The 27,863-nt window shown below is 40.6% G+C and overlaps 1 protein-coding gene across 8 annotated transcripts in view; it reads left to right on the top strand.

The window, feature by feature from the left end:
• Positions 1 to 27,863, top strand: part of magi2b (membrane associated guanylate kinase, WW and PDZ domain containing 2b) — a 75,897-nt gene that overhangs the window by 29,279 nt on the left and 18,755 nt on the right. For all 8 annotated transcript variants that reach the window (XM_069702000.1, XM_069701997.1, XM_069701999.1 and 5 more), the window contains exons 3-9: positions 7,088 to 7,207; positions 12,193 to 12,417; positions 14,054 to 14,282; positions 15,009 to 15,088; positions 24,187 to 24,244; positions 25,458 to 25,579; positions 26,214 to 26,396. In XM_069702000.1, the coding sequence (XP_069558101.1) occupies positions 7,088 to 7,207; positions 12,193 to 12,417; positions 14,054 to 14,282; positions 15,009 to 15,088; positions 24,187 to 24,244; positions 25,458 to 25,579; positions 26,214 to 26,396 (1,017 nt within the window). The remainder of the gene's footprint in view (positions 1 to 7,087; positions 7,208 to 12,192; positions 12,418 to 14,053; positions 14,283 to 15,008; positions 15,089 to 24,186; positions 24,245 to 25,457; positions 25,580 to 26,213; positions 26,397 to 27,863) is intronic.

Raw genomic sequence — 27,863 nt, forward strand, 5'->3', positions numbered from 1 at the left:
CAAACAACTTTATAATAACTTTGCCTTAGAAAGCAGGAAATCAACAAAAATATTTATTTAAATCACACAGGAAAATTATTTTGCGATATGTTCAAAGCTCATCATATACAGATAATTACTTGCATTAGAAAAGCTGGAACCATTAAATGTTTGTTAGTTTTGGTTGATAAATGGTTGATAATATAATAATCAATCAATTGTCATTTTAATAATAATGAATGAGTAAAGAATGATAGTTTTCAGTGCTTGGAGCAACAGGCACGAGTCATTTTTATAGATAAAGTATTGAAGTTTGATACTCAGCCCAACAACCATAATGCTCCATCATTCCTTGAAACAACATGAAAGGAATAGTTCAACATTTTGAGAAATACCATTGTTCGTTTTCTTGCGCAGTTACAGTAGATGAGAAGATCGATATTGCTCCAGGAGCTAGTTAACTTAACTTAGCAAGCAGGGGGAAACAGCATGGCTCTGTCCAAATATAACAAAGTCCACCTTAAAAGGTCACTAATCAACTGTTTGTATCATGTTGTTTTTTTTAACCTGTACAAAAACCAAAGTGCCAAAACAATAATTCGGGGGTTGCAGGGTAGGATGGGTGAGGATGTGTTGGACTGTCTCTCGGCCGAGACCGGTTACTTCTTGTAGTCTCCGCTGGTTGCCTGGCAACTGCTCTTAGCTGAGAAATAGTCCGGCACATAACCCCCTGTAACACCTCAATAAGTCCCTTTTTTCACTTTGGTTATTGTATACATTAAACAAACAGAACACGTCTTGTGGAGTTAGTTTCGGAGGTGCTTTTAGGCAGATTTTGTATGCATGCATTAAAGTGGTATTGATCTATTTATTCAAACCTTAGGAATAAAAAGAATAATTTGCCAAAATGTCAAACTGTTCATTTTGACAAGCAAATGACAAATGACATTAATGATTACTTGGCACTAACATGTTTGAGGGGCTTAAAAATAACTAGATACAGTTGTCTTATGAACTGGATGAGCAGACGCTGTCTACAGTCGGCCTTCATCTCACCTCGGCCTCATGAGCTTTGAAACTCTCCGATTACACTGGAAGACAGTGTGCCTTACAACTATCTGCCTTTATCTCTGAAGTTTTGGTTTATCTGTAACTGAGCAAGCATGCAGCCCAGTCTCACAGCCATCCCATACACTCTCTCGCTGCTGACTGATTCTGTTGGGGCAGAGCATCCTCCAGAGCCCGAGAGTGATTTAGACTGGAGAGGTGACATTCAAGTCCCCCCAGTCCTCCCAGCATGCAGCTCCCATCAGAGGCAAACATGTCCCGTTAACCACCAGTTGAATTTCTCTGGGGTCTCCACGCGTTTGCTGTCAGTAGCCAGACTGTGACAGTAATTGATTGATGAAGCGCGAGGCAGCGACGAGCACACACCTGCAGCTCCACAACAAAAGGTTTCAAGCTGAGGACCTCTGAAACTGCAACTAGTAAAATGGCTGTGCGTACAAAACGTTGTCATAGCTGACATAAATTTTATTTTTGTACAGCTAATGTAGATGTTGCTGCTTGTTACCATGGCAAGTCTGCGTTGCCAAGCACTGACGTGTTGTCTTGGTAGCAGACACTCCTGTCAGAGTGTTGCCTTGTTGTGTCACTGCATCTGCAGCCTGGGCTTTGTAGTGTAAATAAGGATGCCTGTGTGTGTGTGTGTGTGTGTGTTCGATCATACCTCTCCTATAGACCTGCTGTCATTCTTCACATCTGCTAACTGTGAAGAAGAAGGAAGGAGGAGGAAGGATGAACAGTGAGTGTGTGAGACATAAGACCAAAGTGTGAGAAAGAGCTTGACGAAGAGACAAAAGAAGATAGAGGAAGTGAGACTGGATTGAAAAAGAGAGGGAGTGGGGAACTGATAAGGAGATGAGCGAGGAAAGAGAAAAGATTATGGTGGAGGCCAATTTGATAAGACAAAACAATAAGAAATAGATAGATAGATAGATAGATAGATAGATAGATAGATAGATAGATAGATAGATAGATAGATAGATAGATAGATAGATAGATAGATAGATAGATAGATAGATAGATAGATAGATAGATAGATAGATAGATAGATAGATAGATAGATAGATAGATAGATAGATAGATAGATAGATAGATAGATAGATAGATAGATAGAGGTAGATGGACGTGAGTTTGATATAGTACTAGTAAGGAACCAGCAGATAAAGACAGTCCTCACATCCTCACATTCCTTTCTGCTCTCTTGGTGTCATGGTGCTGTGCTTGGTCTGTGCTGGAAAGGATTCTTGGTAAACATGTACAGGGATTTGAGGAAAGTGTATCCTGTCTCTTTAATTATTGTTATTTTATATATATCAGTTGCAAGATTGTGTCATCAGATCTAATGTTCCCTTTAAATTCACCATTGGGTGATTTCAGAATTAGATACAATATCTATGGCTGCATAGTTTGATTGATCAGGCAAATCTTAATGTCCTTTGGTTGTTGTTTTTTTATACACTTTCTCTTAAATTTTTGTTTTAAATATTGGAAATGGTTAAAAAAATAAATAAATCTAGGAATGGTTTGTGTTTAGCTGCACAACATGTTTTTTTCTTGATAGACCTACACAAAGCATCCTGTAGGCTTAAAGAGGTGAAACAAACAGCAGCACCTGCCAATTCGGTCCATTCAATCATATGTCTCTTTCTACTTTGTACAGCTTTATTCAGTTAGGTTGGATATACATTACACTCGGATGACACGTATGCCATCACCTCTGTACCTGTATGTGTGAATCACATCCAGCTGGGGATTACTGTGAGAGTGTCACACCTGTTCACCTTTTAGAGACTATTTTTAGTTACTGTTAGACTTGATGTTACCTCTTCAAATTCACTCGACTCCCAAGGCAGCCTGACGGCTGTGATAGATGAGATGCAGAAACCAAGAGAGGTTTGTGAGAAACCGTATATATACAGTGGATGCACACCGAGATACAGAGCTAGAAGCTCAAATGGGACCATGTGTATCCAGTTTACTCATCAGTCCAACGACCATAGAGCTGTTCTATGTTTTATAATTGCATGTATTATAAATACTGTAGGAGTTGTTTTTTTAACAGTGAGTCTCAAAACTCCAGAGGCCATAATGATATCTATAGCTATGTGTCCATAGATTAAAGTATTAACTATTAATATGAAAGACACCCCCCCCCCCATCTCCTTGTTCCCACACATGCTCACGCTGAGACCGTATCATTTGACCGCCTTCCCCCACCCTTTATTATGATAATCAGTACATCGATAGTCTATTTTTAGCTCTGAATCTCCACCGCTCTGCTTCTTCCTCCTGGTGACTTCCTGTCTTGTTATACAAACATGGGTTTGAATACATGTGCACATTCTCAAACACACTTGCAGGCTGCTGCAGATGCACTGCGAAGTTAACCAATCATGCTTTCTCCCCTCTCATTGTTTCCTTCTCATTTGCTGCCTCTTTCTGTTTTTCGTTGCTTGCCCCCCCCCTTCTGCCACTCTATTATTTAGCAAAGGTCTTTGTCCTCTTATCTTCTGACACCCAGCTGAGTTATTTCAGTATATGAGCTATTTTAGCATTAGCTCCAAATGGACTTTCCTTGTAATGTTTTTCTGTAATCTCTCTCTTTCTCTCACACACACACAATCCCACCAATGTCAAAAATATTCTGTAGTTCTCAGTTGTCATGGTTTAAAACAGAGAATGTCCTCACCCCCCCTAAAGTGGCAGTTCCGTGGCTTTTCTGTGCTATTATAGATTTAAGTCATTGAAGCTATAAATCTCTGCGGTGCTCATACTCCTACTCGCAGCGTCACCTCTGAGAGGTTTTGCTACTCTGGCTGATTGCAATGCAAAGACCATTTTTGGCTCACAGCCGACTTTATCCTTTATTAGCGAGAGCACGACATCCAATCAATAGTCGACGGCAGAGATGCTTTTGGCTCAGGAAGAGCGTCACATCCTCCTCTCTGTACAGTCTGCTGCCATTTTTAATTTGAGGCCCCGTGCAGCTTGTCTTGCTTTGTTCAACTCATTTATTTCAGCACTATATAGGATTTTGTGTGACTATGTACAAAAAATATAAAGACAAAATCCCCTCAACTGAACTGAACCGAGATGAGATGAACTGAACTGAACTGAAGACATTCCAATCCTCATCCACAAGGGTCTATCAATTATGGATTGTATTTTATCATTTTTGGCCTCTACCTGGGTGTTTCTAGAATAAGAAAAAGAAGGTCGGTGAGGTTAAAGATAGATGAAGACGAAGAAAAGTAGAAACGGGTGCAGAGGGAACGGAGTATAGATTTTTCTTTTTTAATAAAAAGTTCTAGTTCACAGGTATGTAGTGGGAGGGGGTAAGAGGAGGTGCAGCAGATGAGAAGGAGCAGATAGTGAGGCAGAAAAATAGGTAATGTGCTTAACCAGTCTGAGCAGAAATGTGTGAAGAGAAAGGAAGGGAGAAATGAGGAGCAGTCAGCCTATCTGCCTATCTCAAGGCCAGATAGTCGATCAATATTCCCAGCTCAGATGCAACAAGACGCTCTTCCTCCTTCTCTTCCTCCCTCCCCCTCCCCCTCTCTCCCTTTCTCTCCCTCTCTGTACTCGGTTGGTGTGTCCAGTGAAGGAAGCTGTGGGAGAAGGCCATCAGCAGGTCATCAGTATTCCAGCAGGCTCTGCCTACTCTGGTGTGGGCAGCAGAATAATTTCATTCTGATCTTACAGATCAATAGCTGTACCCAGTGGAAGGCGACCAGCCCTGCCTGGCTGGCTGAGCTACTGCGGTATTCAGAGCAGCACTACACATGCAGTGGATGGTCTCCTCAAGATTATTAATTTTTTTGTTTAACCTGCAGAATAGTTCATAGAGTCGGTCTCATTGTAAGAGTCCGCGAAGCATATTAACACGGGCATTTCTTTCAGTTGATATCAGAGCATAGCACAGAGCACAGTATCTGTTTATGTTTATGAAATTGTGGTCCAAATGATCACTGGATAACACCTGACAACGTAATTCAATCTGATGAAATAGCCTTTTAATAAACGCCATCTTTGTTGTGCATATAATGTTAAATATTTGTCTAGACTGAGTCAGAGGAGTGATGAGTCATCTCATGGGGGTGGGGAAGATATTTATTATACCTTATGATATAATGCGATCTAATATAAGCATGTAAAACACAGCCTGAAAAATGACCGAGGATTTAAATCAATACATCTCAAACTGAAAAAAAATGGGAAAAATAAAAAATAATTTACCTGTTGCTGTTGTTTAGGGTTTCATTAGATGAATGCAGTGTCTAAACAAAAAAAACATCCATATATTCACGGGGTGGACACAATAGGCCCTCCACTAAATATGTGTTGATGAATGAAAACAAAAGCATATGTCTTATGTTTAAACTTATGTTCAACCTTAATATACAGACTCATTTTTATCCTCTGACAGCTGAGTCAGTTGATTTAATAACATGATGATGTTTTGTAGTGTAGAGCTCTATACAAGCAATATAGCCATTCACAACATCTTCAACAGATTTACTGTTTGTCAGAGTACATAAAACAATGGGAATTTCTGGGAGTGTTGGGACTCAGGGATGCACACACCTCTGTCTCAGACCGGTGGCGTTGTGGATTTAAGGTGTCCTACTGAGCTGTGATCAGCTACGAGATGGGATTACTGTTGGCACAGTGGGCACTTTATCACCATTTAGAGTCACAAAGACAAACACAGTCAAGTGCACACATGTAGACACACACACATGCTGAGAGAAGTACAAACAAACACACCTAGTCTGTACCCACCACTGCACTGTTGGAAAGTTTTATAGACGCTGTGTACATCTCTGATGGTTTTGGCTTTACTTTCTTGCTGATTAGGTGCTGATAAGCTTCCATCTTTGCTTCCTGTAGTGAGGCAAATACAGCCGAGAATGTTCAGTAGATGCACTAAAGGAGTAAAGTGGTGACAGACGATCAATAGAGATCTAATGATTAAGATATCACACTCTAGGGAGAGTTAGAGGATCCTGCAGTCCCCCTTTCACTCAGCGTGTCTGTATGCGTGAGTGTGCCATATGTGAGTCCACAGCACATCCGCTACCTGCTGCTTTAATATCCCACGGCTCACACTTCCACTATGATACTAGGAAGCGTTTTATACCCTCCATTCATACCTCAGACTTTTTTTTTTTTTTTTTTAGTTTTCTTTGACTTGTCAGAACTGCTGATCACTTTTTCAGACTTGTAGACTTGGCCTGTTAGATCACAAATCATACACATTCTGGCAGCTGCACGGCCAGATCAATCCGACTTAGCTGTTGCCATGTGGGCCTGGGAAAAGCTCAGAGAGTGGTCCCCCTTCTCCACGCCAGACCAATGACTTGTTTTCAGGCATGATTGATGGAGAGCAGGGATCAACACCAGCAGACTTTACTGAGCCTGAGCTAAAAGTCCACTTGGCAGAGGCACAAACACAGCACCTCATTAAACTCAAAACTCCCATCGCTGCCATCACGCAGCCGAGCCACGACGCTGCAGCACTGATGAAGATCTCTGGAGCGTTGATGCAGGAGGGCTCTAATTGCGGCATGGTAATATGGTGCCTCTGCAATCCTGCCGTTTTGACAATAATCCAATCGGCACCGTATTGTGTGCAGTGTAAGGAGGTTTGAGTTATGCTTGGTAAAACTGCCATATTACTAAAACAGAACCAAATGGGCTTGTAGGGACTGAATGATGGCGGTTTGCTGTTTGAGCTTGCCCTCCCTGCCCCTCTCTAACTGTCTCTCTCTGTCTCTCACTGTCAGTCACACAATTGTGTGAATGGATTTGGCTATCACAAGTGATGACTCCTCAGTCAACCTCTTCTGTTCCATTTCCCTTCCCCTCCCACTTCCTCTCATACACTTTGTAGCCTCAAATCTGCCGTCTTTTTTCCTACCCAGCCCTTTTTCTGAGCTCTTTCTCTGGCTTCCTGCCTTTTCTTCTCAAGTGCCCGATTTGGCTCTAATGACCTCTCCCACTCTCATGTCCCCCCCCCCTCCCGCTCTCTCTTTCTCTGCAGGTACCACCAGGCAGCCTAAGGAGGGGGAGGTGCCAGGGGTGGACTACAACTTTGTGAGTGTGGAGCGTTTTATGGAACTGGAACAAAGTGGGGCCCTGCTAGAGAGTGGAACCTATGAAGGTGAGCTCTGGGAGCTGTGCGGAAAATATCCAGCATCTGCCAGACAAGTATAGGCGCTTGGGGAGCAAAAATGGGAACATATTTTTCAATCAAGCTATTTTGCTATTTTTAAATTGAATCTGCTTTCCTGTGATACAATGTAGATACCTTTACTTGATTAATTAGATGTGTCAGGTGATGCTCTTATACACAGCTTAAGTAAACAAAATGAGTCTTCTGCAGCGATTTGTATTCTGTATAGCTTCTTGTTGTGGTTGTTGAGCGGCTAGTTTGTTATTTCAGTATGTGTGTGTGTGTGTGTGTGTGTGTGTGTGTGTGTGTGTGTGTGTGTGTGTGTGTGTGTGTGTGTGTGTGTGCGCGCGTGCACGTGTGTGTAAGCTGGACGACTGCCATTTCCAAGTCATGTCAAGTCTGTGCATCTCTGCTTTGCTACACTGTCAGGGATACATCTACAGATGGGGGATTTGCTGGTTCATTTTCCCAGAAGCAATTTTTTATGAGCTTGTGCGGCTGAACACACTCACAAATTCTGTGTGAATGTGCACGTGTATAGGGTATATGGGCACATGAACGCTTATGTGTGCGCTCCATATTCGCACATTCATATCACAGTTGTGTGTCTTTGCGTGTCTACAGTGTATGTTTCCTTTAACAGAAAGCTTACTTATGCCCACGGGGGGTGGCCGTCTCTTTCTGGGTGGCTGCACTGGAGGTGCTGTAACTCATTTTGTGGTGCATATTAAAATAAGTAAGAGGAGAAGAAGGAACGGGAGACAGGACATAAAAACAAAAACAGATGGAACAAATATTTAGAAGGCAGTAAGGCTGGATGATATATCAAAGTAATTTAATTATATAGAAATGTATGATTTGATCAATTAAAATGTTTGTTTTTGCACATTATGAAAAATGCTTTATTCTCAAAATCGGACATGTGTGCTGCCTTTTTTGGTCTCTCAAACATGAGCTCTTGTAGTGAACTGGAGTTGAGTCTTGACAGCAATATCAGCTGTCACCATTTTCTTTGAGATCCCTACACCTGTGATCTTTGAAACTGTAACACACTTGAATGGCTTAGTCTTGCGAAGATTTACTTTGAACAGACCACCATACTGTGAAAAGTTTATAAAAAAAAAAGTCTGTTTGAACTAAAAGTGGCAGCATGACAAACTGCCCCAGCACCTGAGATAAAAGCACAGTTGAATGGGAGCATGCGTGTCTCAAGATTCAGATAACTTCTGTCCCAATCCAAAACCACAGCTAAAAAGCAACTATTGTTGTCTACCTCACTTTCCACTGTCAGCCCATAAGAGAAGATAGGGCGCCTGTGTGAGGAAATAACAGAAGCATTTTATATCAGGAGAGAAACGGTGCCATTTGACGCAGTAGAAAAGGATTCTAGTATGCTGAAAACAATTGATTGCAAGAATGAACCTCTGAGATGCAAATATTTTGTAGAGTTGGCCTATTTACATGTTATTGTTTCATACCTGCTCCCAGTTTTTTTATTCTTTACAATGTTTATAATATTTAACAGTGTCCCTCATGGTACATTTGTTTGGAGAAACATCTTCAATTTTGATAAAGGAAACTATTTTTGAGTCACATTTTCTGTTATGTTTAAGCAAATGCAAAAAAATGTTTTGAAATTGTGAATTGTCCATTAGACTGAAGAAACTCCGGATGTATTTTTTTTGCCAAACCCTGAAGGAGACTAAAATCAGACATGGAGTCTGGAAGCTCTTCAAAACTTGGTGCCCATAAGAGCTTACGTATGCGATGATGTAAGATGAGTCACAGATGAAGGTGGATATTGAACTATACAAAAGATGCCTTCATGCCTCTCAAGCATTCAAGACCTGGGGAACATTTTGTTTTGCCAGCGTGGTACATAAGGAGGAACTCTGGCCCAAACGTATCTCGGCGTGCTTTATATTTTCTGAAACATCTCTTCAGGTTGTCTTTAAGCTTTCACAGGTGAGTGCTTGCTGCCCATTCAGTTTCATACCTGTGCCTTTGTTTACATGTGCCTGTGTGCGCACATTTATATTTTTGGCAAGATGGGATCATTTTGTCTGTTGAGTAGCAGGGAAAGTGTGCATACGGAGGAAGTGGTGGCTCCAATAGAACCGTTCCTAATTTCTGTCGGCCACCTGCTGTGATGAAAGTAAACTGAGGTCTGTGGACCCTTTACTGCTCATCGTCTTTTAATCCTTCATTGCTGCATCCTTGCCTCTTCTTTTCTCAACTGTAGTTCTCCCGTTGCCCCTGTCCTCTCACTGTTTCCTCTCTGTGAAAGCCCCCTACCCTCCTCTCTGAGGGATTATAAAATGAGACATCTATGCCTCCCCCTTACACTCACTATTCAAACTATACGTATACTATAGAAATTATATTTCCCTGACAGCGATGGTCTTATTTAACTTGCTCATTAAAAAGATCCTTATTGTATTTCCAGATATAATAGCATGTGGAAAGAAATCTACAGTCAAATACTATATATACTGTGTATTTATAGCACAGCGCTGAAAAACAAAAATTATTGAAATTCTTAAAATCACAGAAGCCTCCATGTCAGTTCCAGTATACTTCTGATATATTGAACAGGTTTATGTTTCCATCTCAATTATGATACATAGACTACATTTGTGTATTGCCTTTTTCAGTCCTTTACTTACTACCAGTAGTAACATTGCAGTGGGTGTATAGTGACAGACACTCAAGGCTATTGTTATGACTTGGTTGTGTTTGTGCCTCTGAACAAAGCTGCTTGCTCCAACATGGGAGAAATGCTGCAGCTGACATTGTGTTCATACAGATCAGGTACAGTTTTCCATTTTGACAAGAAATTGCACCCGTTTCCCCCTGCTAAGCTAATCCACGCAGTAAGTACCATCAATGTTCAATCTGAGGACAGTGTATTCAATAGGAAATCAAAATGTCATTTTCTCTGTCATGTAAGTTGGATATTCATAGGCAAGGCAATGTTAGTTGTACATTTAATACACAAAGGCAAATCAAAGTGCTTTAGAAAAGGCATTAAAGATGCTAAATTAGAATCTCTGCCTCGTGGTTTTACATACCCTGCCAGCCAGTGAAGCGGCATTTTAAATCCACGTCTGCCCAGACTCATATAATCGATGAAGTGTGGACTTTGAAGGAACTTGGTCAATAAAACTGATTCGGACACAAAATCATAGCCATGACAGTAGACAGTTCCTCAAATAGGGATGTTGCTGCAAAGAAGCTACAAATTCTAAAACTTGGATGCGTCACAAATATCTTCAACCCGACAGCACAGGAGATCAATACAATCAGCACAGTTTCAAGGAGGACACCCATGATTAGATGTTCACAACCTCCCCCTCTGATCCTAATTTATAATGTTAAATAATGGCATTAAAAGTGTAATGTCGCAGCGACGATGACCTTTGATTTATTAGATTAAAATATTTAATGGTTTTATCCTGTTAGAATTTGTGTGAAAATAAAAAATAAAATAAAAACAGTACAAAACCATTAAGATGCAAATTAAAAATAGATGAATTTAGAGAAAGCTAAGAACGGCGGCATACATAAAAAAGTAGGGTAATATAGTAAATAAGTATTTAAGGTTTAGTCAGGGGTAGTGTAGAACACACTTGTTTTCAACCTGGATCTAAAGCTGGTTAAAGTCAGAGTCCAATATTTAATGAAAGTTTGTTCCAGCTCTCTAGTGGACAATAAATATGTTTAGTTTGCACTCTGGGAACAGTTAACAGCCCTCTCTGCCTGATTACCTGAGGGTAAATAACAATAACAGTAACATACATTTTGAGGTCCTAAGCCATTGAGAGATTTACAGATGGGCAGAAGAACTTTGAACTCTTTTCTCGGACACAGTGGAAGTCAGTGCAGAGACCTCAGAGCTGGTGTGATATGTTCTTGGTCTTTGTTAAGACTCAGCTGCAGTTTTCTGAGTGAGATAAAGCTGTGTCTGAGTTTTCGGGGGACACTTGAGAAAAGACCTTGACAGTAGTGTAATCTGCTGGAAATGAAAGCGTGCATTAGTTTCTCTAAGTCCTGTTGTTCCATGGTGTTGCTGGAGGCTACAATAGGATACCATACTGAGTAATACTTAAAAAAAAAAAAGAAAAAGCAAAGACACCACTTTTCTCACAGTATTTGCTATTCTGTGTTGTAAACATGTAACTGTACCCCAAATATGAATTGAATGCAACCTTTAAGCACCTTCATAATAAACGATATATTTCAAAACAACATAAAGATACTAAAGAGGCATAGTTATCATTATGCTAGAAAATAAGTTTGTGTGCATCATTAGTCAGAGACAGCACAGTGGCAGGGTTTACTTAACTACCAAAATATTATTTCATCGTAAAAAGGGACCCCCTGCCTCCCCCCAATGAAACATTAAGAACACTGCCTGCTGTTGAGAAAGGCAGTGGATACTATTCAAATCCAGCCCAACTTTAATTGATATGTTATTTAATAATATTTAAATAACCAACAACTAACTTTTACATCATTGTAATGCGATTTGTGTATTTGTTAACTGTTGTCTGTAATAAGGTGAAATTAAATGAAAATGTTTTGGACTTGAGCAGTTTGAGTGCAGTTGTTTGAACAATGGGAATTTAGGTCCACCAGGTGGAGAGGATTCTGAATCCAGTCATATTTTCATGTCTGTCAGAAAACCTCTACCGAATCTGACCACTAATGCTAGTTTCTTCCTGAAACACCAGAAAGCAGGTAAACGCACTGCATTGATTGGAGTATTTAGGAATGATTTGTTAACAAGCTAAAACATAGTCAAAGTTATCTCTTACATTTTGAGAGGCATTCATCTGTTCAAAGCCACAGTGGCCCACAAGCAGTGGACCTTCACTCTGCCTGCCAGACAGTGTGTTACATCACCTGAGATCTCTCTCTAGGCGTACATGTGGCCTCTTAACACAAACGCTGCTGTGCCCGTCTGCCCTCAGATAACTTCTACGGCACACCGAAACCTCCAGCGGAGCCATCCCCGGCAGCCCCTCCTCTGAATGTGAGTGAGGCCCTGCTGCCCGGAGCCCGGCCAAGCGCCCAGGGCAAGAGAAAGAGGAACCAGTCAGTTAGCAACATGGAGCAGCGCGCCAGCCTGGAACCGCCTGAGGAGGAGGAAGAGGAGAGTCCGGTTGTCAATGGCAACGGGGTGGCCATCACACCAGGTACTGCAGGAGAAGAGAGAAGAGCAGGAATTTCTTGTTTTGATGTCTTTATATCACATTTTCCATCTACTTGTGACTGAAATTCAATTTAAATGCCGTCCAGAAGTTCTGTGAGCATGAAGACATTTTAATGTCATATTGAGGAGAGGAAAAAAATCTTGTTTGAAGGCTTGGACTGTCCCCTGGGTTATTTATTGCTGTCTCACTGGTATGATTGAGTCAAACCAAAGAAACAAGCCACTTGTCATAGCAATTGTTGTATGTCCTTATTGACCCCGATGGACAAAATCAAGAGTCTCTTTTCTCCTTTTACGGGTTCATGTCTTCAGTTCATACAATGGAGACAATAAAACTGTACCCTAGGTATTACAGATGTTAACAGACCCTGCCAGCATGAGTGTGTCCTGTACTGGTTCTCAATAACCTTATGTAACAAAATGCACAAGGGCACCTTAATGTCTCCACTATTACGACTGGCCGGAGTCTCATTGTGGCTTCAATGCCTGTCTCTCTGTCCTCTCATTTATCTGTCTCTCCTGCTGTCTTCCTGCCACTGGCCTTTGTCCTTGTTTCTATAAATACCTCAACTCTCATCTCTGCCATCCTCTTCCTTCTGACCTCTTGTTTTTTTTCTTCGTCTCTGTGGTCCTGTCCCATCTGCCCTCACCGTTCCTTCATTTTCCCCCATCTCTCTCTGTACTTTGTTTTGTTGGAGCAAGTCATAGGTTTTTCATTTTATTCTCTTACTGCCATATATTTGCTATGTTTACTCACTTTTTTACATTTCTAACAGAAGAAACTGCAGTAATCCATCAATTATTTGTATGGCTTTCTTTCTGACATCAAACCAAAACTATACATTTCTGTACTCTGATACTACATTAAACCTTCCTGTCTGATTTTAAAAAGTGTTAACATGACTTCATCACTACACCATGAATAAAAAGTACTGTTGAACTTGTGCTGCTGACAACCTTCAGTAGTTCTGGATAAAGAAATGGACCCTGAGAATAAATGTGGACTTTCTTCACTCTTTCTCTGTAAGAATTATGAATGTGAATTGGCAGATGTCAATAATTTGACCTCTTTCTGACTTTTTTTTTTTTTTGGTCTGTTTGCTTGTATTTTTTGTCATTTTTCTGTTTCTGTTTTATTGCACCTCTTTTAAATGGGAATTATACAGAATCATACAGTTTGGTATTTTTCTCCTCAATCGTGTGCTCCTCATCTACTGACTTATTTGCCACCAGCTTTTCTCCTCACTCTGAAAGCCTTTCCTTGTATTTGTGACTCAGACTCTGACCCCTGAAGTCTCTGTCTTTCCCTGTTTCTCAATTTCTGACATCCCTATTTTGTTTTCTCCTCGTGCTCATTGTCCTCAGACTCCATCTCTCCCCTCCCTCTCTCCCTCTGTCTCTCCTCGGGGTTCATAGCGCTGCAGTGGCTTGGCTCTGACTCATCATGCATGGTGTGTGTAGTGTGCATTTAGATCTGTATGTGTGTATGTGAGAATAACTGTGTGTGTGTGTGTGTGTGTGTGTGTGTGTGTGTGTGTGTGTGTGTGTGTGTGTGTGTGTGTGTGTGTGTGTGTGTGTGTGTGTGTGTGTGTGTGTGTGTGTGTGTGTACGGTCCACAGAGTCCAGTGAACATGAGGACAAGAGCACAGACGCCTCTGGGGAGGTTGCTGTCGAAGTGTCCAGCCAGGCCCCGGCATCCGCCGAGCCCCTGACCGAAGAAGAGGAGGCCCCAAAATCTCCCACTAAATCCCCCACCAAAATCCCAGATGTAGATGAGGAAGAGTTGGGTCCTCTGCCTGACAACTGGGAGATGGCCTACACTGAGAAGGGGGAAGTTTACTTCATAGAGTGAGAGACAATCTCTTACTAAATATTTGTCTGTTTTGTTTTTTAGGTACAAATATACCAATATATTCTAAGGATTGTACTCTCAAACAACTGTATTCTGTTATGTCTATAATTGTTACAGGGTTTTTACATTATAAATAATTTAAAAACGCTTAAAAACAAATCCAGTGTAATGCACCTGGTAAAGTGCACCTATTTTAAAATCATGGTTGATGTATGGTTGAGTGTAAACTTTATAGCTCAAGCTTTTGTGTTGAATAATTAATGTGACTTTGTCCTGCTAATAAGACAGCATACACATACACAGGCACACGCACACACACACACACACACACACACACACACACACACACACACACACACACACACACACACACACACACACACACACACACACGCATACACATGTGCACTTTTGCCCTTTCCTCTCACCCTCACTAATTAGTGGCTGAGGGCTAATTAGTGGATTAATGGCCATTTAGTTTACCTCAGAAATCCCCTTGTTTCTCTTTGCCCATGCACATAAGCACACGCACACGCACACACACACACACACACACACACACACACACACACACACACACACACACACACACACACAGGTCATTAGTATTACTTTGCACTGATCTCTTACTTTTATCCTCGCTGTCCATCTCTGTCTGACCTCTGTTTGCACCTCTCCTCTCCTCATTGCCTTCATCTAAACGTCTCTTTCTTCTTCTCCAGTCACAACACCAAAACTACGTCATGGCTCGATCCTCGACTTGCAAAGAAAGCGAAGCCACCAGAGGAATGCAGCGAAGACGGTGAGTCTGAACAACCTGTTTGTTCTCTTGTAAGCTTTAGTGTATGTTCACCTGAGTGAAGCTCATCTTTGGGCATTTGTGGGAGTGTGTTGTCTCTGAATTTCCTGCTGTTTGTGGACCTGTGTTGTCTGTTCCAGACTCAGTGTTGCAGCATGTTTTGCTTTCTCAAGACAAAGAGCACAAAAATATTCATCTTTTTCAGATGTTTATTTGTCTGCTGCTGGTCTCTCCGTTCTTCACAGCTTGTGGGAGGGCTAATCACATATAAAGCAGGGGGCGCTGAAATCTGAACAAAACAAACTGGACAAATAAATTCTACCTTTTTAGATTTTTAGTTCGGAAGAGATCATTAGTATTTCATCATCTTGTAAGACATGCGGACAGGAATGTAATCCTGTCATTGAATACCCTTTATATACCTAATGAATTAATATCCATTAATTCATTAGAATTAGTATAAGACATAACATCTGTATGTACATTCATTGAGTGGAAAGCTTTTAAAACACTTTGATGTTGTAGAAAATAAAGCATTGATATCAGCAGAATATTTCAAAACCCTTTAAAGATGGTTTTCTAGGTGCATACAAGCACACCACCTCTTAGACTGTTTAAAATGTGTATCATAGTTCACAGGAACATAATGGACAATGTTTATTATATGTAAGATTGAAATGGAAATCAGTATTGAGTATTGAGCAGTTGGAGGGTGATTGACATTCCTCGTGCAGAATCCAAAAAAACCTCCTCTAGCTGGAGGTGTTTATTTGCTTTTCTCCTACACCCCACAATAAGCAAACATTTGGAAACACAGCAGCAAAGCTGAAGACAGTGTCGATACATGAATGCCAATCACTCACATATTTTCAGGTCACATCAAAAAATACAAACAGTTTAGGACCGGGGTATTCAGAGTGTGGATGAGATTTGATGCTACGTGAATCCCAAGGACCCCCTGATTGTGTACCTGGGATTAATACCCAGTGATGTAATCCAAAAGAGGGACATTCATCTCTTTAAAATTCTAAAACTTGCATGTAAAAAGGCACTTACAAGGAACTGGTTAAAATGTGACCCCTCCCAAGACTAGGACACTGGCTTGACACTAAAGAGGAAATATACTCCATGGAAAAAAATCTCCCCCAATATTTTCGGACTAAAGCAAGGACCCATAAACAACGCTGGGTGAAATAAACATGGAGGGGTCGTGTCCTCAGATGGAATCGGTCAAAGGCATCAGGACACAAACTAAAGAAAGTTTGGCTAGACACAAGAAATCCTGAAAACCTGTTCATTCCATAAAGGAGACAGCTGTTCGCTGTTCGCAGGCCACTGCCTCCTTTCATTGTGAAGATTTCTGCACCTTATTAAAAATCACCCTTTAAAAAGCTCCAACTATAACCGCGTGCTCCTCCAGGTCTTATCACTCCAGGTTAAAACCTGGTTTGTTGTTATTTAAGAATAATAGTGCCATGAGATTTGTTTGTCTGTCAACAAATCCAATAGAAATCAGTGTTAGTCCTTCTGTCCCACTTTCCTACCCAGTCTGTAGTTCAGCTGCTAGCGTATTTGTCCTAGTAAGACATAAATCCTTTGAAAACAAATAGCATAATGTGGATTCCTTGTTTAAAAGGCTAATACATTTCCAAAAAAAAACAAACAGCTGGGCACTGTAGTTTTTAGCAAACATGAATCCAAAACAAAAATATTTGTTTGGGACTATTTTCAACTGTGGATTAATACATCTCTCTAATACTAATACTCTAACACAGCAGTTCCCAGAAATGTTAGTGTGTGACCACTTGAACAGAAGCAGTGCCTACTTACAGCCCCTCATTACATGTTTCCTGTCCATGAGCAGTGAACTGATAAACCAAAGAGTGAATTTCCTCAAGCACACTTCAACTTGAATAATTTTAGAGGCCTCAGGAAGTGCAGTTATCCACAAAAAACAACAACAAAGGTTACAGAAACAGTAGCCTGAAAATATGCTCGCAGAAAATGTTTTTATCTCTGTCTAACCTGTTCATGATTTCATTGCCCCTCAGATTTATCTGTTGGCTCTTGGGTTAACAACAGCAGGATGGAGTATGACGGTTTCAGTGACTCGTGGTCTTAATAGTTTTTATAAAACAAGGGAGGGAAGTAAAATATAACGTGCCAGGCTTAGAATATACAAACAGCGCTCGCGAGTACGATCAATTAATTGGTGTTTTTGGTGTTTTTCTTTGGGTTTGAAGTGTCACCATCCTTGTCTTGTAAGGTTTGTTTGAAAGCAGTTTTAAAGCGAAGGTGAGTGAAGAGAAAAAAAACTGACCACTCGTAAGTTTAAGGGAAAAATTGGAAACTATGGAAGCCCAGCTCAGACGTGTCAATAACGTGGTGGTGCAGTGTTGATCACATGAATAACAATCAGGTGAGCTTACATCCCCGCTGCTGTCACGGCCTTCGGTCAATGAATTAGTTTGTGATGCGATTCGACAGAGCAATCTGAATCGATACCTCCTCTGCCTCTCCTTTCTTCGCCATTTCGCCAGTCTTCTCTCGCCTTCATTCTCCCCTCCGCACTCCTTCACCTCACATCTCCCTCGCTCTCCCCTTTCAATCTCCCTCTTGTCAATTTTCTTCCTCTCTCTTTCTTTTTTTTTTTCCTCCCACCTTCATTCCCTGTCTCCCTCTCTCTCTTTCCCTATATATCTCTCTCTCTCTGGGAGGGCCAGGCTGTGACAGGAATTCTAATAACGTCGCTCAGCTCTGCACAAACTGGTCCCACACACACACACACACACACACACACACACACACACACACACACACACACACACACACACACACACACACACACACACACACACACACACGCGCGCGCACTACCGTTGTCACTTCACAAAACCTTTTCCACAAACATGGCCGGCATACTTTACCACTGTCTTGGTAGATGTCAATGATGTTCAGACGGAAACCCTGCGTTCCAAATCGCACACTATTGCAGCAACCTACAAACAAAAAAAAAAGTATGTACTGTTGCAAGTAGTATGTATACAACGGGAACATACTACTTCCTTCACAAAAATGCGCCTTGAACTTTGACCCTCTTGGTCATATCCGTTGCTTATCGTTAGCGCTGCATTTTGAAGTAAAAAGGAAAAGGATGCAATTTGGGACGAGTCGCTTCCTTTAAATGACTCTTTCTTTTCTTCTTCTTCTTCTTCTTCTTCTAAGCACGCTCACAATGACAATGTTAACCAGGTGCAACGTTTACCATGTTCACCACCTTATTCTAGCCTGTTGTTAGCCAGTTAGCATGCTAACATTGGCACTAGCGCTAAACACAAAGTAGAGCTGAGGCTCGTGGGACTGTTGTGTTTTACAGAAAATCAGTAATAAACTGTCTTCTTGGGAACATGGGTGTCTGTACAGAATTTTATGTTTTTTTTATACCATTGGAACAGATAGTGTACGTCGCAGTTTCCCTTCTGCTCTTCATAAAAACTATTCTGACACAAGGTCAAAAACAATAATAGTGTTTTGCAATTGGCCTTTTTAAAATACATATTTGATGATCTTCTGTGCATTTCACCTTGCAATGCCGGTCCTTTCTTTCTTTCTTTCTTTCTTTCTTTCTTTCTTTCTTTCTTTCTTTCTTTCTTTCTTTCTTTCTTTCTTTCTTTCTTTCTTTCTTTCTTTCTTTCTTTCTTTCTCTGTCTTTCTTTTCTTTTTTCTGTGTGAGGATGGTTTGTCATTTTTTTCCTTTGGTGTGTCTGTTTCTGTCTGTGGGGAAGCAGCTGTAAAAGGAACTTAATACTTAAGCAATCACTGCTGGCAGAGGATTTTGAATCAAAGGCTGTTAACAGAACGTTTGTGAAGCCCCTGGATGACAAATCACATCCTCTCACAGCACCTTTGAATTCATGTCTTCCAGAAAACAGTTTCAGATGCCAGGAAATGTAATTTTTCTGTATAAACAGCTGAGCAGCCACATGGAAGACAGAAGGATATATACTAGTTCAATCCAGCATGCTGAGCTTGACATTACTCATGTTATTCTTCTCTTTTAATGAACACTCTGATGTCCTGTAGCTCTTGGTTGTTTACTGTTCTAGCAGTTTTCTGATGTTTACACTTTTTAATACCTACTGTGCAATGTGACAATATAAAGGCCTTTTTCCATTTTTACCCACATTAAGTGCCTTGCAGATTTCAAATGATGCAATATGCACGGAAGTGCGGATGTCAGATTATGCAAGGAGAGTCAATAAAACAATAAATATGGGCAGGGAACATCAGGAAGAGGTGGTGCTGTTTTTTAACTGCCCCTGTGCCTGAAGGATTTCCCAGTCTCACAGCCTCAGGCAGGAAGCAGACACACATTCAGACATACTTTCATCAGTGCCGTTTTTGCTTCTTCCCTCTTGTTATTCCTTCTCCGTTGCTTCCATCTCATGCACGTCTGGTCTTTTTGCTTCACTTTCCTTTAGCATTTCATATCCTCATTCACTATTCCCTTTTCCCCTCGCTCAGCCTGTCAGGCTTCCTTTGCTCCCATACTGCGTTTTGGGTGAGTTTGAGGAGAAGCTTGTTTGTGCTGATGTGTTTACGTAAAACCTGTGTGTGCATTGTGATATATCTATATGCTGAGGCTGACTCCTAAAAGTTCAAAGGCTTGTCATGACAGATCTGGTTTGCTTGCAGTCTTTTTGTCAGCGAGTCTTTTGTTGCGTAACACAAACCCATATCTCCTCTTTCGCTGAGAGGAGGCAAGAACAGAGCAGGACAAGCTTCATATGACGGCAGGAGTTGGTTTCAATTTCGCCTTTGATATGCACTCAATCCCTACGCCAGTTTCGAAGTAATCTCAGTGCTGTTGACGAAAATATTCTGTTTATGGTCATTCAGAGGCAGGAAACCTCGCCAAGGCTTGACGTCACGATGTAGAAAAACCCTGTCTGCAACCAGTGGAGAAATGTACAGAATAAGGAAATTGCAAATGAAACCAGAGAGAGATGGTGAAAAGGAGGGATATGAGATATGATGGACTGAGAGGAAGTGATGATGATGATGAGCAAAGGGATGCTCTGCCGGGGTTTCTTATCCAACAAGAGTGAAAGAGATACAAGACGACAAGTAAAGATTGGGAGAGTTTGCATATGAGGAGTGATGAAGCACAGGCATCGTCTGTCAGACAGTAAGGCAAATGTTACCTCTCAGTTACATCACTGTTTTTACACTCAGTCATTTCCGGACCATTTCTCTGTCTCTCATTTTTCCGTTTTTACCATCTGTTTCTGCCAAGATTGCCATTTTATTTCCTACCAATGCTCTCTCAATTGCAGACTCAAAGTTAACACTTTGTATGTCGATATGGCGGTGCAAACACAAAGACACAACACTTAAGTTTTATAGTAATTATTCCTGCAAACGACAGAGAAGTAATCAAACTATTTTGTTAATTGAGTAACATTTTCAGGTCATTTTTGGTCACCTGAGCCACACTAACGTAAAATATCTGCAAAACTAATGACATTAGCCTCAGCTTTACTTTATGTTCTGTGCTAATTGTTGCTATGCTAACATGCTAAACTAACATGGTGAACATGGTTAACATACAGTCCCTAAACATGAACATGTTATCATTGTTAGCATGTAGCACTGACTCAGAGCCACTAACATCACTGCAGACTTTTTGCTTTGTTTAAGCTATAATGCAAAAATCCATGTTTTCCAGCTTTTTATGTGTGAATGTTTGCTGGTGCTCAAATATGTTATTTTCGGTTTAATTAGTAATGAAAATAATTGTTAGTTGCAGCCCTGTTTTTGGAGGTTGTTTTTTGGTTTTAGTTCACTCTTGAGTTCATGGTTAGTTTTGTGTTGTTAGTGTTGTTTTTCTGTAAGTCAGATGAGTTCATTGAATCTGTTCATGGCTGCCTGTTGGTCAGGGAGACGTGTTAGAGGGAAGATGAGTCATCTAATGCAGTGAAATCACAATTAGACTCTATGTCAAGAGTGATACTAATACACATGCACATAAACAAGCTCCCGAACACACGTGAGCCCCTCGGTGCTCATGCTATATCCAGAAACATGATGAGGAATTTGATTTCGTGTCGAAGACCATGACGTGCACACTCATTCAGTCTGGCTAACACTGTTCAGCCATTTCATACACAAGGCACACACGCTTCAAATATAGACTTATGTGAATGCATAAAAACACACACAAACACCCCTCTCTCTCTCTCTCTCTCTCTCTCTCTCTCTCTCCCTCCCTCTCTCTCTCTCTCTCTCGCTCTCCGTATGTCAGCGGTAGGAAACAGAGACAAGACAGAGCCCTCAGCTCAGGCGATTAAAAAAAAAAAAAAAAGACTTCCACTGGTGGTTTCCATGGAAACTGTCTCCCTTTCACTTTAGGGAGAGGGCAAGCGACTAGTGGATGAGTTAGGCCGACATTTAAGGTGGCTCATTGACGGGGTGAAAGGGAATTTAAGGTGGTTTGAAGTATGAATCCATCTGACTTTTTCACCCCAAGGATAAGAAGGGTCATTTCAAGTAATGGCAGTGCAGTGCCGGCAGTTTGAGCAAACAGCAAAGCCGAGCAAAGATAATTGAGGCGTGCACCCCTTTCACCTTGGGCTGCACAGTCAGCATGCTCAGCAGCCAGGACATACACACACACACACACACACACACACACACACACACACACACACACATGCTCAGACTAACACATTCACACATGGATTATTGATATCAAGATCACAAATCTGTTCATAATTACATTACAGTGTGAGGGGATGATGTCACAGTATGACTGTCACACGGACTGCATATTTGTAAAAATAATAGGACTGGGAATTTTGTGTGTGTCGGTCTGTCTGTCTGTCTGTAGTTATGCTAACATAAGTCTGTCATTTAGCTCTGCTGAACATGGATGCATGCGTGAGAAATTTGTCTACAGGTAAACATACAATTTTACATTTATAAATAATATAACCTACAAAGTGAATAATAAATGAATATCTACATGGGTGTTAAGAATACTTTTGATTTAAGGATGTTCCCATTTTTTCCTTATTATTACCAGATCAAGTTCTTTGCATGATACTTGATTTAGAAAATCATCAGGAAATTATTGTTACCAGCATGTTTCCATACAAAACCCATTTTTCAGAAGAAGAAGCCAAAATTCTCAAATTATAATTGTTATCTAAACCAGAGGTCTTCAGCAGGGGGTCCGCGACCCCTAAGGGGTCTGTGGCGATACTGCAGGGGGTCTGTGAAATTTTTGGTTGATTAGACAATTTTTCATTTTTTCATTTTTTTTCTCCAATTTTTTTTCCACAAATTTAAATCTCTTTAAATACTCATTAACATGAATCCAATATATTGTAGCGAATGGATAAATGGAGGCAGAAGATGTTATCTTTCAGTCAGAAATGCACACATTCAGCGACACACAGGAGCTCTCTCAAACTGGACACCGACCGGTTCACTCAGTGCGAGACTAGCCTGGACCTGTCCCTCCAAGCCTCCTGCACTCCTCCAGTTTAATATAAAACACAATTTTACAGAATATATAACAGGGGGTCCCTGCTCCATCTCCCTATCAGTTTGGGGGTCCTTGGCCTGAAAAACTTTGAAGGCCCCTGATCTAGACACAAGCAGCCTCACAAGAACTTCGGGGTCAAACGATTAAACAAGATTAAAAGTCAGCACAGGTTTAAGATGGGAAATTTCTTTACTTGACAATTTTAACAGAGCTAAAACCATATTTTAATCCGTACGAAGGTTAAACACTCAGTCCTATAGGCGTTGAAATTGGTGAGGGGGCTGACCTGAGATGAGCTGTTATTGTCCTGTACAAGCTAATCATGTAGAAGCAGAAGCATTAAAACCAAATTCCCTGCCTTATTCTCACTTTTTTTCTTTCCGCCTCCCCCAGTGCTGCTCTAAATACCACCAAGGATATCAGTACTTCTCTGCCTTTGTCTTTTATGAGCATTTATAGGGATGTATTTATATTTTAGTCATCAGCTCAAGGTCAAACTAAGTCCTAGATGACTCACCGTCAGTGTCGTTGTCAATTTTTTCATTCTGTGTAATATTCAAATTTTCTGCGAAGTTGATATGGTTTGTTTTATTATTTGTGGAAAATGACCATCCACAGTTATGGTCATGAATTTCATGAATAAGACTCTTTAATACAAGACATGAGGATGAATTAATATGAGAAGGGAGATCAACCTTTCAAGAACACTCTGATGAATACTAATCAGAGACACTCTATATGTTTGAGTGGGACGGAAACAGCTTGTGCAGATGGGCTGTTACTGCTGGTGTATTTCTCTGTACACAGCCATATAGTGCGAGGCCGATCCCCTTGTGTTTCTTAACCATAATGAAGGCGAAGCACGAAGGCCAAAAACTAGAACTTCCTCAATTTCGCAAACCCTGGACACCGCCAGAGGGAGCTCATTTAAAATGTGCTACACCTTACAAGTGTGTTTGTGTGTGTCACTGGAAAGTTAGGAGTGAATTGTAAGAATAGGGCATGGAGAACAAAAACTTTTAGTAATGTCTTGACCTAGTTCTTGTATAATGGAGGGTGGAGAGATAAATCAAGGCATGGATGAAGTGAGGAGGAAACAGGGAGACAGAGGAGGCAGAGCAGGAGACAATTAACACAACAACCATGGAAGGCATCCAAGGCGAAAACCAGTGGGTGGGTAAATGAAAAAGAGACAAACATGAAGTATGGTGAAGGTATTTGGCTTTGACGGATTTGTGCATACGATAAAACGAACAGAAAGAAAGAAAGAGAAGGCAGAATAAGATGCCGGTTGATTTAAGTGTTTGTTTCCTACCACCCTGCTTTGTATTGACATATTTTTTGTGATTCGTGTCTCCATGAAGAAGCCACCACTGCAGATCGAAGTGTTGTCTGTCTATTAAAGGAGCACATTGGGAGCGTTTAGCTGTGAGCCCCAAGATTCATGTTGTCTCTCCTCAGTGGTTCAATTTAGTGTCTACCTTCCTTCTTCTGCTCTCAGCATATACTGACTTCATTTCCCTTGTCTGATTTTTTTTTTTCCTCCTCTCAGAGCTGCCCTATGGCTGGGAGAAGATCGATGACCCCATCTACGGCAGCTACTACGTAGAGTAAGTTTCCCTGTTGACCTGCATAACTCAGCTGCTCTGTAGTAAAACAGGAAATGCATTTCCATGGTTTACAAGCCTCCTTATGAATTATTAATGACTAAATTCTCATTTCTTTTTCATATATTTTTGCTCATTTGACTATACTGAGGATGCTGCTGATGAAACGTGTTCACCTGCTCAGTGTTGCATTACAAATATACTCTAGGTGCTCTTTCATATAGAAGCACCTTCAGTTTTGTTCTTGTCCAACCAAATTTGAATTATTAGTTGTTCTTGTTTTTTTTTACCCACAATTTACTCATTTGTAACATTTGGCTGTAGCTGTGAATTAATTTGAGAATATTATTTTACATTTAAGACCAAGGAAAGGTCATAATATATATCTATATACCTAAGACCATTCTGGCATTTTCTGGTCCATTTAATCTTCATAATTGTTAAGTGTTTCGAGACCATGTTGCTTGGTGTTTCTGCACTTTCAATTGATTGATTAATCGATTGACTGTGTGGACCCACTCAAACCTAAAAATATGGCTAATATATTGAAGCTTTATTGTGTTTTTTTCAGAATGAATCAGCAATATAGACTCCAACACAACATCAGAACATCTAGCTTTGCATTATCGTGTGTGCTTATCAACATACTGTATTAGGGCTACTATGTTTGCAAAAACCTGCCTGACTAGAGGCATACAAACTACATAAACATGAGTAGTTGAATGTTCATCAGATTAGGAGATCCATCAACTCCTGAGACAAATATACAAATCTCCAACTCATGCCTGTAACTCTTTACCAGAGCTTTATTTTGGGTCACTGCAAGTTTGTGTTTGCCAGCTAACCCATGGCTTGTGTGATTACTGCCATTACTCTTAAGAACTAGCAAATAACAGCAGAAACATCTGAGCACTAACTGTCCAGATCTGGACTGTTAGTTTTCACTGGAATTAGCAAGAGAAACAACCCTTTCATTTGACAGGGAGACTCAGTGGAGTATAAATGTAATGCAATGTAACACACGAATGGTTACTATTCTTAGGAATAAACATTTCATTTTGGTTCTTGAGTACATTTAAGTAAAAAGTAAAAATGTTTTAATTTTTTCACTTTGGTAACATTTTTATGCAGAATTGCATTATGGAATTGTTATGGGTTGCAGAGAAGCTTTAATTTGTGCTTTTCCATAATTTGTAATGAAGCCCTGTATTTTCAGTCACATCAATCGAAGGACTCAGTTTGAGAACCCAGTCCTGGAAGCCAAGCGACGCCTGGAGCAGCAGAGGCAGATGCAGAGCCAGGGACTCTCTGCTCTACCACTGCCCACAATATATAGAGGTACAATGTTACACTATGTGCAGTACTTCAATGAAAACGTGCTGACATACTTGCACAGTTGCCCAAATTAGAAAATGCTATGACTGCAGAAAGGATGTGCACAGTGCATGGCCCTGGTTTTGAGGCCATCAGGTGCTGATACATTTTTTAATTAATTGTATGTTTTCCTATTGTACTGATTTTCTATATTTAATATTGTGCGTTTTCTCTGTGCTTTCCTGACCCATCTCACAGAGCGGGCAGTTTCATGAGTATTTGATGGGGCAGATGCACAATGTCACAATGTACAGGGTCGAATGGAGATCGTTGGCAGTGTGGGGGACAGAGAACATGCTCGCCCTGAGGCCCCTAGTGGGCTAATCCAGGCACGCGTATGATGACATACTAGACCAGTACATTATGTACTGCTTCATCTGAGTGAAAAATGCATATCTCCAATGAGTCAGCTTATCCCGAAAATTTATTTTATTAGTGCTTTTGCGTTCTGAAAATAGTACAATAGGTGCATCAGCACTGAAAAGATCCTTTTGAACTTTTATTTCAAGCAAAAAATAATGTAAACACCTAATGTTTAAGGTTTCTTAAAATGAAGAATATGTAAAATATCATACTTCAAAACCTTTTTTCAATGCAGAGAAGCCATTGTTTACAAGGGACCCGACCCAGCTGAAGGGCACCTTCCTGTCAACAGCCCTGCAGAAGAGCAACATGGGATTTGGCTTCACAATTATAGGAGGCGACGAGCCCGATGAGTTCCTGCAAGTGAAGAGTGTAATACCAGATGGACCCGCTGCTCAGGACGGAAAAATGGACACAGGTAATTATGTTTACAATCCAATTTTGACAACTGGTTTAGAAATAAATTGAGATTTAAACAAACTGCAAGCTGTCACTGCTGTCACTGCTGATAGTGTAATTCTGTGTTTATAGAAATGTTTACGCACAGCCTCATTACTCTGACACCTCAGCGTTATGGAACTTAATTTCTTGCCATATCAGGTCAAACACAAAGAGCTTTTGTTGGCAGAGTTTCAATTTCATTGAAGTTGTTTTTTACCTTCCTGATGGGTAATTTTTGTCAACATCTCTCCTACCTAACAAGCCAGGGAGCACAGCAGTGTCAATAGCCAAGAAATGTTGTGGGGGTGCTGTGTAATTGTTGCATCAACATTAGACAACTCAGAACATTTCTAAGCATAAGCACTAATGTCCGAGTTTTACTTGCAGAGATCACAGAGATATCAAACATCACAGCCACGTATACATCCACACATTGTTTGTATCGTTCATTTGTTTTTTTGAGTAATAAACTGATGAACTGATTTCAATTTAAAAAAGTCCTCCATAAGAAGTTGATGTTTCAATAGTGAATTGATTCTAATGTGCACCCTAGTGGTTATTTAGAGCATCATTGTTCCACTAGGAGACATTAAGGTATGAAGATAACAAATTTGATTTGAGGTTTGCTTGGTTGACTTGTGTCTCAGTCTGCTGCCTATTGCCTGTTGTAGCTCCTGACTTTTTTGCAGCCTCAGCTTCATCAGATTTGGTTAGTAAGCGGTGTTAGATCTTTTGTGACATCCCCTGACGTCCTGATGTCCGGCAGTGATTTTTGTCAGACAAAATCAATATCATAATTTTCATCCAAATTATGGACAGCACACACTACCCTTACTTTCAACCTTTACCTAACATACTCACATACAGATGGACATGTACAACATGAAGCACAATACTTGGAGAAAAACAGCTCTTTTTATCTTTTAAAACCTGAAGGTTGGGCTGAGGGCGTGCCTCATTAATGACTTTGTCCTCCTTTGTTCCCTGCAAGTTTTTTTTATAAATTGATTAAATTCTTCTCAGCTGTATATATAGTGTCAATACTGTAAAACATTGCATTGATACCCCCAGAATCTTAGAACATTTTAAACTTAGGTTTCTGTATCCCCAGAAATATGAATTGATCCTAAAAGGGGCATCATCAGCCCTCAGTGGCAGATTTATGGTGGCCTATATTTGTGCTTCTGGCACTGTGTCCCAGACAAGGACTTTAGTTTCCTCTCAGCTCACTCTGTCCTTTGTCAGTGCACCATAACATCCTCCATTTAATAAGATTGAGAGGAAATTATTTGATTGGCCATAACTGACATCCACCCACACAACACCTACTTCATTAAGAGATTCATTTCTGCTTTAATAGTGGGACTGCAGGTGCAGCATCCCTGCTCAAGCACCAGTAGTCAAGGTATTCTCAAAAGTAAGTCACACAGCTCCAACGGTTTCA

The sequence above is a fragment of the Brachyistius frenatus genome, unplaced genomic scaffold (genome assembly GCF_029030835.1).
Source record: "Brachyistius frenatus isolate BFR_SWC_R1_liver_20210118 unplaced genomic scaffold, ASM2903083v1 Contig_39, whole genome shotgun sequence".
NCBI lineage: Eukaryota > Metazoa > Chordata > Actinopteri > Embiotocidae > Brachyistius > Brachyistius frenatus.